This window comes from Enhydra lutris, unplaced genomic scaffold (assembly GCF_002288905.1).
Source record: "Enhydra lutris kenyoni isolate GAN:26980312 unplaced genomic scaffold, ASM228890v2 scaffoldscaffold13, whole genome shotgun sequence".
NCBI classification, from domain to species: Eukaryota; Metazoa; Chordata; class Mammalia; order Carnivora; family Mustelidae; genus Enhydra; species Enhydra lutris.
The window spans coordinates 46,622,429-46,638,820 of NW_019154097.1; the positions used below are offsets into that span (position 1 = coordinate 46,622,429).

The 16,392-nt window shown below is 39.9% G+C and overlaps 1 protein-coding gene across 8 annotated transcripts in view; it reads left to right on the plus strand.

Annotated features, from left to right (window-relative positions):
- Positions 1 to 16,392, plus strand: part of LOC111145522 (bromodomain adjacent to zinc finger domain 1B) — a 68,687-nt gene that overhangs the window by 13,939 nt on the left and 38,356 nt on the right. For 7 of the 8 annotated variants that reach the window (XM_022500416.1, XM_022500417.1, XM_022500418.1 and 4 more), the window contains 3 exons: positions 6,519 to 6,720; positions 10,426 to 10,547; positions 13,047 to 13,244. In XM_022500416.1, the coding sequence (XP_022356124.1) occupies positions 6,519 to 6,720; positions 10,426 to 10,547; positions 13,047 to 13,244 (522 nt within the window). The remainder of the gene's footprint in view (positions 1 to 6,518; positions 6,721 to 10,425; positions 10,548 to 13,046; positions 13,245 to 16,392) is intronic. The other variant, XM_022500419.1, reaches the window with a different exon arrangement.

A 16,392-nucleotide genomic window follows, 5' to 3' on the forward strand; every position in this document is an offset into this window, starting at 1 on the left:
TTTTAAACTAAATTTGTTTTTTAATTTTCTAGTCCAGATAGTACCAGGGTAGCAATGATTAAAGTGAAAACCTAACACTAAAGAAATCCCTGTATAATCCTTTGAAAGCTTAAAGTAAGATTCAGGAGGAAGGGGACTAACATTTGTTAAATATTTGTATGTACTGGAAATCGGGCTGATTGCTTTGCCATAATATCTTGCAGAATGTGCACAAAAAATGTCGAGGTGGTAAACAAGCTCACCTATTTATCAGTTTTTTAAATTTATTTTTCTTTTTTAATTTAAATTCAATTTAATGAACATATAGTGTATCATTAATTTCAGAGGTACTTTTGTGATTCATCAGTTGCATAGAGCACGCAGTGCTCATTCCATCGCATGCCCTCCTCAGTGCCCATCACCCAGTTACCCCATCCCTCCACCTACCGCCCTGCCAGGAACCTTCAGTTTGTTTCCTGTAGTTAACAGTCTCTTATGGTTTGTCTCCCTCTCTGATTTTGTCTGAGTTTATTTTTCCTTCCCTTCCCCCATGTTCATTTGTTTCGTTTCTGAAATTCCACATGTGAGTGAAATCATAGGATATTTACCTTTCTCTGACTTAATTTCACTTAATCCTCTAGTTCCAGCCACGTCATTGCAAATGGCAAGATTTCATTCTTTTTTGATGCCTGAGTAATATACTCCATTGTGTGTGTGTGCGTGTGTGTGTGTGTGTGTACACACCACATCTTAATTCATCTGTCGATGGACATCTCAGCTCTTTCCATAGTTTGGCTGTTGTGGCTGTTGCTGCTGTGAACACTGGGTGCATGTTGCATGTCAGGCTCAAATATTTAAATAGCTTGTTTAGGTAAGGCTCCTGGCTGGCTCAGTTGGTGGAGCATGTGACTCTTCATCTTGGGGCCATGAGTTTATGCCCTCTGTTGGGTGTAGAGATCACTCAAAAAAAACCAAAACAAAAACTTAAAATATCTTGTTCAGATTGATTTTTTTCTTTTTTAAAGATTTTATGTGTCAGAGAGAGCGAGCCAGCACAAATGGGGGAGTGGCAGGCAGAGGGGGAAGCAGGTTTTCTGCTGAGCGGGGAGCCCGATGCGGGACTCGATCCCTGGACCCTAGGATCATGACCTGAGCTGGAGGCAGCCCCTTAACCAGACTGAGTCACCCACCCAGGTGTCACCAGATTGATATGTTTTAGTTAAGAATGGTTTCAGCTGTATGTAACGAAATAGCCGACTAGCAGTGTCAAGTACTTCTCAGACTTGAGCCTCAATGAAATCACTTGGAGGACTTCTGAAGATACATTCTTGGGCACCATTCCCTGACAGTTTGGTTCAGAAGGTCAGAGGTAGGGCCCCAAAGTATGCAGTTCTGACCAGCTGCGGGGTGTGATGACGACACTCTGGGGACATACTTTGAGTAGTCTTGGCTTGAGCAGTGAAGACCTTTAATTGTCTCACATAGCAAGTCGTAGGGGCAGGTGGTACCAGGTTTGGGATAGAGGCTGGGTAGTATTGTCAAGGACCTGTACTTCTTGTCTTTCTGCTCTGCTCTGTTCAGGGTTTTGAGTTGTGTCCTTAGCTTTGTTGCCTCTCAGTTGTGAACTCGCGACTGTGTTCAGAGTGAGAAAGTGCCTACCTGAGTGTCGTAAGAAAACTTCACCAGAAGCATGCACTTGACCCTCACCCTTACTGTGGTGTGGCTAGACTGTGTCTGTGTAGCCGTCCCGAGCTGCACGGGGGCTGGGAAAGTGAATATCGCCTTTTCTTTTTCCTTTGAGGTTTTACTTATTTGGGAGAGAGCACAAGAGAGAGCATGAGCTGTAGGGAGGGACTGAGGGAGAGGGGAAAGCAGGCTCCCTGCCAAGCAGGGAGTGTGATATGGACTCCATCCCAGGACCCCGAGATCATGACCTGAGCTGAAGGCAGACGTTTAACTGACTGAGCCACCCAGGCCTCCCCCTGATTTTTTTTAAAAGCCTCAGAAAAAGGCAGCCTGGCAAGAGAAAGTAGGGAGGGGAATGGCTTAGTAGCTTAACAGTAGCCAGTAATTACATGTTGGGACAAGGATTCAAACTTTTGTCTGTTTGTGTGGTTCCAAAGTTCTTGTTCTTTTCCCTAATTTACTTTGACTCTCTGGAGCTCCTAGCTAGTTCTTTTTCTATTTGTAACGTCTGTGGGTTTTAATCACATACTTCACATTAGTCAGAGTCCTGGCAGGAAACAGATGGCATATTCAAATGGTGGAATTGAACTGAATTGAATTAAGGGACTATGGATGATAGACAACAGTGTGATCTCAGTTAAGGAAGACTGTCAAGGACAGGTTAAGTACCTGATTGTTTCCAACAGTAGAGAGCCCACCACTTGTAAACCCCAAAGAAACAAGGGAGCAAGTGGGTATGCAACGAGAAGAGAGTGTGTAGTTATAGAAGAGTACTTTTGTAGTAAGATGTAACCAATTTTCTAGGGAGACAGTCAAGGGAATAAATACCCCAACATCACTTTTCCTCTACCATCCATCTGATTTTCTGCTCTTGCTTCCTGTGGGTTGAACTCAACAAAATCTAGATGGCAAGGGAGCCCTTTGGTGTTAGAATTTATGAGATGCTGCCTACGGTAGAAGTTAGGAGAAATGTATAGCGCTAAACAACCAGACAACTTTTTTTTAGAAAAAATAGGTCTCGAAGCGTTTGACCTTGGATTCTACCTTAAGAGATAAGAAAGAGAAGAGCAAATTAAATCAAAGAAAACAGAAGAAGAAAGGATTTAGTAAAGATCAAAGTAGAAATTAGTAAAATAGAAAACAGGAAAATCAGCGATACCAGAACCTGCTAATTCAATAAAATTAATAAACCTCCAACCAAAATTCCAGGAAAAAAAGGGACACAAGTTAACCAACATGAAGAATTAGGTGATACATATAGTCTACAGATATTGACAGGGTAATAAGGGAATATTAAGAACATTTTTGACACCAATAAATTTGACAACTAAAGTGGACAAATCCCTTGAAAGATACAAACTACCAAAACCCATTCAACAACAAATAATACAAACCTTAATAGGTGCTCTTGTGAACTGTCTGTCAAATAAATAAATAAAATATTAAAAAAGCAAAAACAAAAAACTTGATGAAACTCCATGCCCAAATGTCTTCTTCGTTGGTGAATTCTGTCAAACATTTAAGGAAGATACAATACCAATTCTATACAAGTGTTATCAGAAAATAGAAGAGGAGAGGGAGGTGTGAATTCTTTGGAACTCATTATGTAAGGTCAGCATTACCCTGATACCAAAACTGTATAAGCACATTAAAGAGAAAAAACTATGCATTAAGAAAAAAAGTCTGTGTTCACAAAACCCCATTGTGAACACAGATGCAAAATTTTCTTTCTTTTTTTTTTTTTTTTAAAGATTTTATTTATTTATTTGACAGAGATCATAAGTAGGCAGAGAGGCAGGCAAAGGGAGAGGAACGGAAGCAGGCTCCCCGCTGAGCAGAGAACCTGATGCGGGGCTCCATCCCAGGACCCTGAGATCATGACCTGAGCCGAAGGCAGAGGCTTTAACCCACTGAGCCACCCAGGTGCCCCAGATGCAAAATTTTCTAATCAAAATTTTAGCAAATGAAATCCAGCACTAGGAAAAGGACAGTTTATCATAATTCAGTGGGGTTTATTCTACAAATGCAAAGTTGTTATAAATTTATAATTCTCCTTATAAACAGGATGAAAAACCATATGGTCATCTCATTTTATACACAAAAAGCGTTCAACAAAATCCAGCATCAGTTTCTAATAAAAACGCAACAAACTGCAAATAGAAAAGCCGTCAGTCTAATAAAGGGTGTTTACACAATAATCTCTAGCTAACAACATATCTAATGGTAAAAGAGTGAATGTCTGCTGTTCCACTCCATTTAACATTGTATTGGTGGTTTTAGTCAGTAAGTATGTCCAGAAAAGGAAATAAAGGGCATCTATATTGGGAAGGAAGAAATAAAGTTATCTTTATTTGCAGACAGCATGATTGTCTATGTAGAAAATCTCCTAGAATCTCCCATAAAAGCTACTAGAGCTAATAAGTGAGTTTATGAGCAGGGTAGCAGGATACAAGATAAATAATAGAAAAACCAAACAATTGGAAATTAAAATTTAGAAAGATCAGTATCTTTAAAGATTTTTTGTTTGTATGTTTTTGAGAGAGAGGGAGCATGAGCAAGGGCGAAGCGCAGAGGGAGAAGCAGACTCCCTGCTAAGTAGGAAACTCGATGTGGGACTTGAACCAGGACCCAGGGTCATGCCCCAAGCTGAGGGCAGACACTTAACCGACTGAGCCACGCTGGCTCCCAGAAAGGTCAACCATTCATGGTAATGTCAAAACACGTGAAATATTCTGGGAGTGATTTGACAAGAGATACACAAGATCCATACACTAAAAAGTATAAAATGTTCCTGAGAGAAATTTAAGAGGGCCTTAAATGATAGATACATCTTTGCTCGTGGGCTGGAAAACTCAGTATTGTTAAAATATCAGTTCTTCCTAAATTGATGTGTAGATTCACCACAATTGCAATAAAATCCCAGCAGCTTTTCAACTATGCTCAAAAAATAATAATAAAATGCCAGCAGCTCTTCTGTAGGAATTGTCAAGCTGATTGTAAAGTTCCTGTGGAAGGGTGCCTGGGTGGCTTGGTCCAACTCTTGGTCCCCCCCTTAAAGATTTATTTATTTATTTATTTATTTGACAGAGATCACAAGCAGGCAGAGAGACAGGCAGAAAGAGAGGGAAGCAGGCTCCCTGCTGAGCAGAGAGCCTGATGCGGGGCTCGATCCCAGGACCCTGAGACCATCACCTGAGCCGAAGGCAGAGGCTTAACCCACTGAGCAACCCAGGCGCCCCCAACTCTTGGTTTTTGACTCAGGTTGTGATCTCTAGGTGGGGAGATGGAACCCTCCGCCAGGTTCCCTGCTCAGTGGGGGGGGGAGTTTGCTTCCTCTGACTTTCCTCTTCCACCGCCCCTTCTCCTTGGCTTGCATTCTCTCTCTCTTTGAAATAAATCTTCATTTTATTATTTTTAAAAGATTTTATATATTGGGGTGCCTGGGTGGCTCAGTGGGTTAAAGCCTCTGCCTTTGGCTTGGGTCATGATCCCAGGGTCATGGGATCGAGTCCTACATCGGGCTCTCTGCTTGGCAGAGAGCCTGCTTCCTCCTCTCTCTCTGCCTGCCTCTCTGCCTACTTATGATCTCTGTCTGTCAAATAAATAAATAAAATCTTAAAAAGAAAAAGATCTTGTATATTTATTTGTGTGTGTGAGAGAGAGAGCATGAGTTGGGGGAAAGGGCAGAAAGAGAGGGAGAAGCAGATTCTCCATTGAGCAGGGAACTCCTGATGCAGGTCTCTATCCCAGGACGCTGGGGTTATGACCTGAGCCCCAGGCGCCCCATACATAAATCTTTTTTTTTTTTTTTTTTTAAGATTTTATTTATTTATTAAACAGAGATCACAAGTAGGCAGAGAGGCAGGCAGAGATGGGGGGGGAGGCAGGCTCCTTGCTGATTAGAGAGCCCGATGTAGGGCTCGATTCCAGGGCCCTGAGATCATGACCTGAGCTGAAGGCAGAGGCTTAAACCACTGAGCCACCCAGGGGCCCCCCGATACATAAATCTTAAAAAAAAAAAATTAGTGTGGAAATGCAGAGCCCAGCCAAAAAGAACTTTGACAAAGAACAACAAAGTTAGGTATAATACTGTCTGATTTTGGTTAAGATTATATGCAGTTGGTATAAAGATAGACTGATAGATCAGTGAAACAGAGTAGCATTCAGAAATAGACTAACAGAGTAGCATTCAGAAATAGACTCGTATCCATCCATACACACACTACTGATGTGGAACCCAGCATGGGGCTGATACTCCCAACCCTGAGATAAAGACCTGAGCTGAGATCAAGAGTCGGATGCTTAACCGACTGAGCCACCCAGGTGCCCTCAACTACTGATTTTTGATAGAGGTAGAAAGATAATTAAGTGAAGATTGTCTTTTCAAAACGTGATTCTAGAATAATTGGATAGCCATATGTATAGTTGAAATTTATTAATTTTTTCGAGATTTTATTTTTAAGCAGTCTGCACCAAACATGGGGCTCAGACTCACGATTCGTGTGCTCTTCCTACTGAGCCAGCCAGATGCTCCTGTAGAGTTGGTTTTCTTAAAAATGGAAATTCTTGAACTGTATTTTACATATATGTCAGGTTAGTGTAGTGATTGCCTTTTGGCCTTAGGACATTGGTGTGTGAATCATGAACTAGATGGTGGTCATTTTATTTCTTAAGGTATCCTGTTTCAATTTAGAAGTCTTAGAAATGAAGTTGAAAAAATTCACTACTTGGCTACTTCAGAGTTTCAGTGAATTTTTGTCAGGTGAAGTGGGATGGATATTAGATAATAAATTCTAAACATCTTTAGCTTTCTGGTTCTTACTATCATTGATTCTTGCCCGTCTCCTTTATAGGTTGGGAAGGAAAAAATGCTCAAGGTGAGGATTGTGAAGATTCATCCTTTGGAAAAAGTAGATGAAGAGGCCGCTGAGAAGAAATCGGATGGTGCCTGTGACTCTCCCTCCAGCGACAAAGAGAACTCGGGTCAGATTCCTCAGGATCATCAGAAGAAGGAAGCGATTGTAAAAGAGGATGAAGGAAGGAGAGAGAGTATTAGTATGTATGATGCTAGCTTTCCTTAGTGAGTTGTGCTACTCTGTTTATTTTATACACAAATCTTTCTGAGTTCTCCTGCACTTAGATTAGGATTTGAGTTTTGTAGATAGCTAGACATGTTTTTGTTCATTTATGATTCAGAAAGCAAAATATTCAGCAAGTGAATTAAGATTTTAAATCCACCCCCCCCACACACAAAATATTTAAATCTCCCTGTACAGTTAAGACCATTGGGAAGTCATTACCTCTGGCTGTTTAGAAATCTGTGCACGCACCTGTCTACCCAGGATGGGAAAGAAAGGTTTACTTTCCTTTTCTCTAAGTTGGATATATGGAAGTAAGTGTGGAAGCGGGGGGATTGGCGTAGGAGGGGCTCATTCTAATTTCTGTTTCTTTTCATATTATAAGCCAGTGTGGTGCTTTTAAGATACTTCTTTTGTCTATATTCTGTAATTCAGGTCCTTCTCAGACGGGATCTGCCAGAATTGTGAAACACTAAAAATAATTTTTAGGGACCTGGAGACTTAACCAGTGATGTTTTCAAAGTTGAGAAACTGAAACGTTGCTTACTGGGGAGACTTTTCAGCCTCTGAGGGCTTCGTTGTTATAATTATTTTTTTAAATTTGTGTAAATAAGGAATTTGACTAGATCCCTTCTCTCTCCAAAAATAGGAGCACTCAGAGTGTGTGTTTATCAGTCCCTTTCTCTGTGACTGTTCGAGGATTAAACAGTTTTCCCTCATTCTTTAACTGTCACAAAGTTTGAATTAGAATATTACATTAAAATGTTCTGCTGTGTGCCTTCCATTCTGTTTTGTGTCTCCGGGGGTCTGGGATATGTGCAGATGGTCTTAGAGGGCCGTCCTTACCCAGTCCCAAGGATGCTTTGGAGATCGTGTAGCCGCTCCCTTCTCGCCGTTGATGCTGCAGTTTTGTTTTCTTCTCTACTGTGTTACGAATGCTAATGTCTGCGTTTTTCAGTTTCTCTCTCCTTTTGACACTGAAGCTTTATAATATGTGTGTTACATTTCCTGTTTTGGCTTGGTTGTTTTGGGTAGGTGTTAGCAGATCTGTCTTCTAACACTTCTTTTCTTCTAGAATGAGGATCATTGGAATACCCGTGATGTGGTACAGCTGTTAGTTTTACACCTTAAGCATTGTGTACCAGGATCTGCTGGTTTTAGGCTTTGGCTTATTTTTTAGAGTGTGTGCCCTAAGTGCAGGTTTTAATTACTGGGATGTAATGTTATTGCTACTATGTTGATAAGAGTAGTAGGTGGGCTACTAGAATTAATGTTATGGTATATTTGCATTTCTTCAGGGGAAAATTCATTAGAATTTCCATAGAAATATGAGAGGCAAATTCTACTATGCAAAATATTTTCTTAATCATGTGACCTTTTCTTTTACTTTGTGGAGGGAAGCAAGAATTTTTCAGGTTTGTGTTCCTAACCTCCCTCGTAGGACTCTGTTCTCCCTCTTAGATGGGAGCACTCTTTTCTCTTGGCCAAGATACTTGTGCTTTGAATACCATTCCCTCTGGGGTACCTGGGTGGTTCAGTCAGTTAAGCATCTGCCTTCAGCACAGGTCATGATTCCAGGGTCCTGGGACCTAGCCCCGCATCTGACTTCTTGCTCAGCGGGAAGCCTGCCAGTTCCCCTGCTTGGGCGCTTTTTCTTTCTTTCTCTCTTTTTTATAAATAAATAATAACTCTTTAAAAAAAAAGTGAATACCGTTCCCTCTTAGTTTCTCAAGGGCTGGGTAAACTTTTATCATTCTACCATACGCTGTTTTTTTTAAAGTAGGCTCCATGCCCAGCATGGAGCCCAATGCAGGGCATGAAGACACGACCCTGAGATCAAGACCTGAGCTGATACCAAGAGTCGGACTCTTAACCAGCTGAGCCACCCAAGTGCCCCTCTACTATACAGTGTTTTAAACTCTCTTTCTAATGGTTCTTCTCAGATTATAAACAAAGTCTCATTTTCTATAAACAAAAGCATATCTTCCCTTGATCCTTTTCCATTTCTGTCTTTCTTATTCAAGGTAAGATTCTTGAGAATGTCGTCTCCACTTTCTGACCATAAGTTTATGTCTTATGCTGTTACAATGTACCTTCTGCGTCTTTACTCCTCAAACTGTTCCCAACAAGATTAATAGGTGACCTCCCTAATTGTAGAATTCACTAATTTCTCCTTTGTGTTTTACGTTATTGTTCCAGCAGACCAACACAGACCAACACTGTTGGTCACTCTTGTATCTTTCAGCTTATTTGATACCATAGTCTCCCTGGGTTTCCTAACTACTTTTCTGGGAGGAGGAGTTATTTGTTTTTTGTTTTTAAGTGTCTTCTGCCTAACGTGGGACTCCCAGCTCATGACCTCGAGATCAAGAGTTACACACTTTTTTCCGACATTAAATTATTTTTCATAGGATTTTGTTCTGCCTCCTTTTAATTTTTTTGTACAGGGGTATTGTTCTATTTCATTCCTGCCCATAGTTTAAATTCTTAATCTCTATAAAGGCTGATGATTCCCAGACCCACGTCAGCTTAGCTTCTTACCTCTAGACCCAGACTTCACGTGTATATCCTGGGCAGTTTAAATTTAACACCTGTAAGGCTAAATTGTTCATCTTACTCTTTATGTTATCTTCCCAAGGTACCTCAACAAGAATTGTCCTGCTTTTCTTTCTTTCTTTCTTTGCCAGACAGAGATCACAAGTAGGCAGAGAGGCAGGCAGAGAGAAAGGAAGAAGCAGGCTCCCTGCTGAGCAGAGAGCCCGATGCAGGGCTCGATCCCAGGACCCCGGGATCATGACCTGAGCTGAAGGCAGAGGCCCTAACCCACTGAGCCACCCGGGTGCCCCGTGTCCTGCTTTTCTTTCAACATTCTCTTACTCAGTTAATGATCCCCCTCATCTTGGTCCCTAAAGCAGAAAACTTGGAAGTTGTTAGCATTTCCACATCTGGTTGGTTACCAATCTATCTTCTAAATGCCTTTTGACTCTCCACTTGAACCTCTTGAACCTCCATTCCAGTTAAATTCATTCAGATGTTTAGTGCTGCTTCTTGTGATTCCCAATCTTTAGTCTCAGCTGACCTTTTCATTCATTTTCTAACTGCAGAAAGTGTTTAATTTTTTCATAGTAGTGATCTTTCACACCATAGTTAGACGGAAATCCTTTGTTTCCTTAGTGCCCACGAGACACATTCATCTCTTTAAATGGCATTCATTGTTGGGGCTCCTGGCTGCCTTAGTCAGTAGAGCATGTGACTCTTGATCTTAGGGTTGTGAGTTCAAGTTCAAGCCCCCACATTGGACATGGAGCCTACTTTAAGACAAAACAAAACAAAAACAAATTACTTGTAATTTGGCCCCTTCTTAACTCTTTGGTTTGAAGTTTTTACTGCAGTCTAGATCATAGTCACTCATCTCGTTGCTTATAGTCTATAAACGAGTCTTACTTTTTCTTCCAGACCAAGTTAGACATTGCTTCTCTTTCCTCTCACTGTATTTTTCTGTATCAGTCTGTCATAGTAGTTTATCACATTGTACTGTAATTTTTGTAGACTCATAGACTATCTGCTTGAGGTAAGGATTTTATAATTCATAGAGTAGGTGTTCGTTAAGATTATGAGTAATGAATGAATGGATGAAATTAAAGACTTGTTTTTTTCACTAATTTTCTATTGATTTGATTAGATGACAGAGCACGTAGATCTCCACGAAAACTCCCTACTTCATTAAAAAAAGGAGAAAGGAAATGGGCTCCACCAAAATTTCTGCCTCACAAATACGATGTGAAATTACAAAATGAAGATAAGGTTAGTTGGTACTTTGTATTAAACCTTTTACACGTAGTAAATGTTAAACTTCAGAAAATGTAGGGCTAGTTTTCTCGGAGAAAATGTGCTAAAAAAAATATGAGTGAATGTGTTTTTACGACCAATTCTGAGGGTTTTTCTAGTCTTTGTAATTATGACCTTAAGTTAAATTGTATTTTTTCTCTAGGAGATAGCATGCTTTTTTTCTTTTAATATGAATTATTAGGGTATAAAAATTATTTGCATTTGAGCTTCAAGCTGAGTTTGAAAAATAAGAATCAGTTCCCAGCAGTTAAGGACTTTTCCCCAGGTAATAGCTCTTCCCAGTTAAAAATAAAGCAATTTGTAATATACTTAAACTCAGAAACTGAGTCAGTTCTAATCAGTGCTTTTACAAGGAATTTGTGAAGCTACTAATCTAAAATAGTAAATACCTTTAAAATGACTTAGTGCTTTGTTTTACTGATTTATTGATCCAGAGTCATGATACACCTTAAAAAAAAATATATATATATATATATATATATTTTAAATACACAAGATCTTTATTAATTAATAAAACAAAAAAGAGGAAAACAGAAGCAACAAAATGAAGACCATACTGCTCATGATACATCAGCCACATGGTCAGAAAACCAATTTCTAAAGAGCGACAGCTGCTGGTGTCATGGAGTTTTATTGCATTCAACAGGGGAAAGGTAGATGGTTGGAATGAAAAAGATGAGCAGGCCTCTGATAGGAAGATATTATAGGGGCTCTAATCCTTAATTGTGGACTCCTCTTGTTACTTCCTTTGGAGCAAAAGATGGAGAGGAGAGAGGAATTCTCCTTTATGACTATATGACTTCTTGTGAGACAGATCAGTCCACCTAGATACAAAGAATCCTTGTATCCCCACAGGCCAGTTGCTAGTGCTCATCTTTATGTTAAAGTGTGGAAGCCATAGAGGGGATAGAGAGTAGCAAAAATGGTTGCCTTGGCCCCAAAGGCATCAGAGGATGGGGAGGACACTATCTGGGTCATCAGAGTCCTCTACATTCTGAGACTATCACATGGCACTTCAACTCTTTGGAGGGGGCTGGGTGATTGAGTTATGGCTCTGACTCCTCTCTGGGGGTGGAGAGTGAAGATGACAAAGAAGTCCATCTGTCCCCTGGGAGACACAGTTGCAGAGATGAGACAGAAAAGCACAGAATAACAAAATCCAACTAGAAAAAAGGGTCTGCGAAGGGCCTGGGAAGGCAGTATGCTAGGTGCACACCTCTAAGAAATATTTATTTATTTATTTATTTTAGAGAGGTGGAGTTGGGGGGGCACAGAGGAAGAGGGAGAGAGTCCCAAGCAGACTCTACACTGAGCTCAGAGCCCAACATGGGGCTCAGTTTCATGACCCTGCAATCGTGACCTGAGTTGAAACCAAGAGTTGCATGCTTAACTGACTGACCCACCCAGGTGCCCCCGGTGGTTAGCTTTTAAATAAAAATAGGAGTATTCTGTATGTACTATTTTGTAGCTTGGTTTTTTTCATTTAGTATGCAGTAAACATCTGTGATGTCATTAAATTTTTCCCAAAACAGTGTTTTCAGGTTGTAGGGTGTATGATAGTGACCAAGGGAATTTACTAAGGATGTAGATGCCTAGGCTGTGCTGCCGGAGATACTTCTGATTCAATAAGTTTGGGGCCCAAACATCTGCATTTTAATAACACCCTAGATGATTCTGATAAATTTGTCCTGATTAAGAAATGTTTTTCCTCTAAGGTTGTATATATTATAGGTAATATATTTTATGGTTATATATGTTACGTGCAGTATATTACATATATTTATATGTATATAATGGTTGCCTTCATTATATGGATGTATTTTAATTTAAAAAATGATTCCATTGCTGATGTACCTTTACGTAATTTTCCCTTCTGTTTTGTTTTTTTTTTTTTTTTGGGGGGGGGTTTTTTTTTTTCATTTTATAAGCAGTCGGTGATGACTGTCCATTTACTTCTAAATTGTTGTGTTTTTTTTAAGGTGTTATTTATTTGACAGAAACTGTGAGAGAGGAAACACAAGCAGGGGGAGTGGGAGAGGGAGAAGCAGGCCCCCTGCCAAGCAGAGAGCCTGATGTGGGGCTCCATCCCAGGACCCTGGGATCAAGCCCCACATCAGACTATGTGCTCAGAGTCTGCTTCTCCTTCTCCCGGTGCCCCTCCACCCCACTCATGCTCTCACTCTCAAATAAATGAGATCTTTAAAAAAAAAAAAAAAAAGGAATTGCTGGTTCAGTGGATATGCACATTTTTAGGACTTTGATACATACTGATAAATTGCGTAGGGATGTGTTTAACATTCTGTCTCAGAAAATTCCTCTTTTTGTTTCATCTAGCTTATAGTAGCCGTATTTTATAGAGGGGATTCTGATTTTTCTGGAGAGAACATAAATCTTTGTTCTCAGTAGTTAATTGCTTGTTACCCAGTGGTAAGTTATTTGTATTTGTTCACCTAGATCATCAGTAATGTGCCAGCAGACAGCTTGATTCGCACAGAACGCCCGCCAAATAAGGAGATACTTCGATACTTTATACGGCATAACGCGTTACGGGCCGGTACTGGTGAAAATGCACCGTGGGTGGTGGAAGATGAATTGGTGAAGAAATACTCCCTCCCTAGCAAGTTCAGTGACTTTTTACTTGATCCATACAAGGTAAGGTCACTCTAATTTTTGAACAGCAAGATAGAATACTTTTAGATGAGTTTGTTTTCTCTGGTAGCTCCATTTAGATTAGATTGTGAGCTTTTAAAACAGAAAATGGATTCAGAAATTTTCACATCTGTCTGTTTTATGTAGGTGATGATGTGGGGTTGGTATTGAATATCTCCCCTACTTCAATATATGGTTTTTTAAGTTGTGGTTGCATAATTAAAAAAAAAATTCATACTTTTTTGCTTCATTCTTCTTGGAATGAGGTATGGTATAAATAGAAAAAAAAAAAAACCTGAATTTAAATATCAGATAAAATGATCAAAGACACCAGCAGCCTTAAAAAGACTTGAAATGAGTATTACTTTGTGTGATAGATTAGTAGAAAATCTAGCATTTCCCTCTTGAGAATGCGTTGGACTTTTTTCCGTCAATCAGCTCATTTGATCTTCAAAACATTTCTTACGAGGTCGTGGGGGTGGGCCGAGTGTGTGTATGTGTGAGTATAATCTTATTTTCCAGATGCACAAGCTGAGGCTAGTCTAATTAGAACCAACAGAAAGTAAACTGACAAAAGCCAAGACATTGGCCTCAGATTTCTGATTGTCTTTTTCATCTCAGGGTTTCTCCCATAAGATCTTTTTTATTTCAGTAAGAAATAAAATAAGATTTTATTTATTTATTTGACAGACAGAGATCACAAGTAGGCAGAGAGGCGGGCAGAGAGAGAGGAGGAAGCAGGCTCCCTGCCGGGCAGAGAGCCCGATGCAGGGCTCAATCCCAGGACCCCAAGATCGTGACCTGAGCTGAAGGCAGAGGCTTTTAACCCACTGAGTCACCCAGGGGCCCCAAGATTTTTTTTATGTAGGTTTTGAGAGTATTTTTGTTCTTTGTGGCAAGTTTACTGATTTGCATACTGATAGTTCACCTTGATCTTAGGGCAGGAATGGGGGCCAGAGCCACTGATTCCTTAAGACCAAGTCAGAGTTCCATGATTGTTTTTTCCCTTTCCTTTTCATTTTGAAAAAAACTAAGCACATCTGGTGTCCTACAACTAAGTTGCCTCAATTATTTTAGGTTCATTTTGCTGAAAAAAGTATATGAGGGGCGCTTGGGTGGCTCAGTGAGTTAAGCCTCCGCCTTCAGTTCAGGTCATGATCCCAGGGTCCTGGGATCGAGCCCTGCATCAGGCTCTCTGCTCGGCAGGGAACCTGCTTCCCCCTCTCTCTCTGTCTGCCTCTCTGCCTACCTGTGCGCTCTCTGTGTCAAATAAATAAAATCTTAAAAAAAAAAAAAAAGTATAATGAGAAATAATTTTTTATTTCTCCAACCATAGTTTAGCACTTAGCATGTTTTCTTATTCCAGACCAGCATGACCAAGCGTTTTCTTTCTGTGCTCTTTAAATTTTTATTTGCATAAAAGGAAAAATTTAGAAATTAATAGGCTTTTTTCTGGATTAGGACTAAAGTTTCTGTGGAACTTCGGTAAACCTAAATTTTGTTTATTCACTGAGGGAAAATTTTAATTCTTTGTCATTTTATTGCTCTAGAGTTTTGGAGCTGTGATAACGGCTTTCAGTGGTTACAACATAAGATGATGATTATTATCTTATCATAAGATGATGATGATTAGTGTACGAAAATCCCATGCAGAATCATCTCTGAATGAGTTTCAGACTGTTGGATCATTTGAGTCCTTACATATTTTCCTCTTTTTAAATCTTACAGCTTTTATGTATTTTAGTTTAGGGATTTAAGTATATGAATAACATGGAAAAAAAAAAAAAGAATAAAAAGAGAAAGGCCAAATATTATTTATGGGTAAAAGGTCTTTGGGGCTTACTGGAACAAAAAAGCTGATCCACACTTTTTGTAGGAGCCAGAGACTAGAATTTTAGGAACTTGTATCTTGAAAAGGAGTTTCTGAAGAAATCAGCTACTCTCAAATTTTCTACTGAGGGCTTAAGATACTTAATAGAATTTGGCTATAATTAAGGTTGAGACTAGGAAGTATTAGCTTGTTTGGACTACAGTGCTGTAAGAAGACAGTGATTCTGTTTAGAGAACTTGAGAACTTGTAAAATACCACTCTACGTAATAAATCTTATTCCCCAGTACTATTTGACATTTCCCTGATTTTGTCACCTGAGTTTTGCACATAAGTTGTGTTTTTCCTGTTTGTAGTTTCCTTCCTTCCTCCCTCCCTCCCTTCCTTCCTTCTTTCCTTCCTAAGATTTCATTTATTTGTCAGAGACAGAGAGAGAGAAAGCACAAAAGGGAAGCGGCAGGCAGGGGGAGAAGCGGGCTCCCTGGGGAGCCACATGTGGGACTCAGTCCTGGGACTCCAGGATCATGACCTGAGCCAGAGGCAGATGCTTAACTGACTGAGCCACCCACGCACCCTATTTGTAGTTTTCTTAAAGAACTTGGAGTATCTCTGCCAGTACAGAATATAGTGAAGAAACAGATAAGTAGACCATGAAACAGTGTTTCGGATTTTTTCCTCATCTAAAGGAAATTTTAAGTCATGCATTGAGGATTCAAGTTAATCACATAAAATCTGCCTTTCCCAAAGGCAATAAGTTTAAAAAATTTTTTTCTCTCTTCATCTTCTCTTTGGTTTTCATAGAATCTCCTTTGGTTTTCAGCCAGGTGCAGCTCCTGTGAAGAGAGAGGAGACGTGGAGTTCAGGAAGCAAGTTCTGAGCAGTAGTTTAGGGAAAGGACCGAAGGGGATCCTAGGTTGGGAGAGAAGAAAGTTAGAGATTTGGAAGTTGGAGTGTTACCTGAGTAGGGCCTGATGTGATGATGAGAGTGTGTTTGTGGTGTTGTAAATTTTAGAACATAAATTACTTGAAAATGAGAACGAGCTTATTCATTTTGTGTTCTGTAATGTTTAGCATAGGTGTAATAGGTAAGTGGCTGGTGAATTCATCTCTTTAAGTATCATTTGTTGAGAAAAAAATGCAAAAACAGTTGAGTTTAGGGATAATGACTTGGGGGAATGACCTACAAGGAATTTGTGTGGTAACTGTCATGTAAGGTGAAATGTGCCATTTTGGCTCATTGCTCTTCGGTGGAATATATTGCAACTCCAGTGTTTTGTTACTCATGCCACAGTGTTTGAGCTCTTAATTTCAGGTTGCTGAATG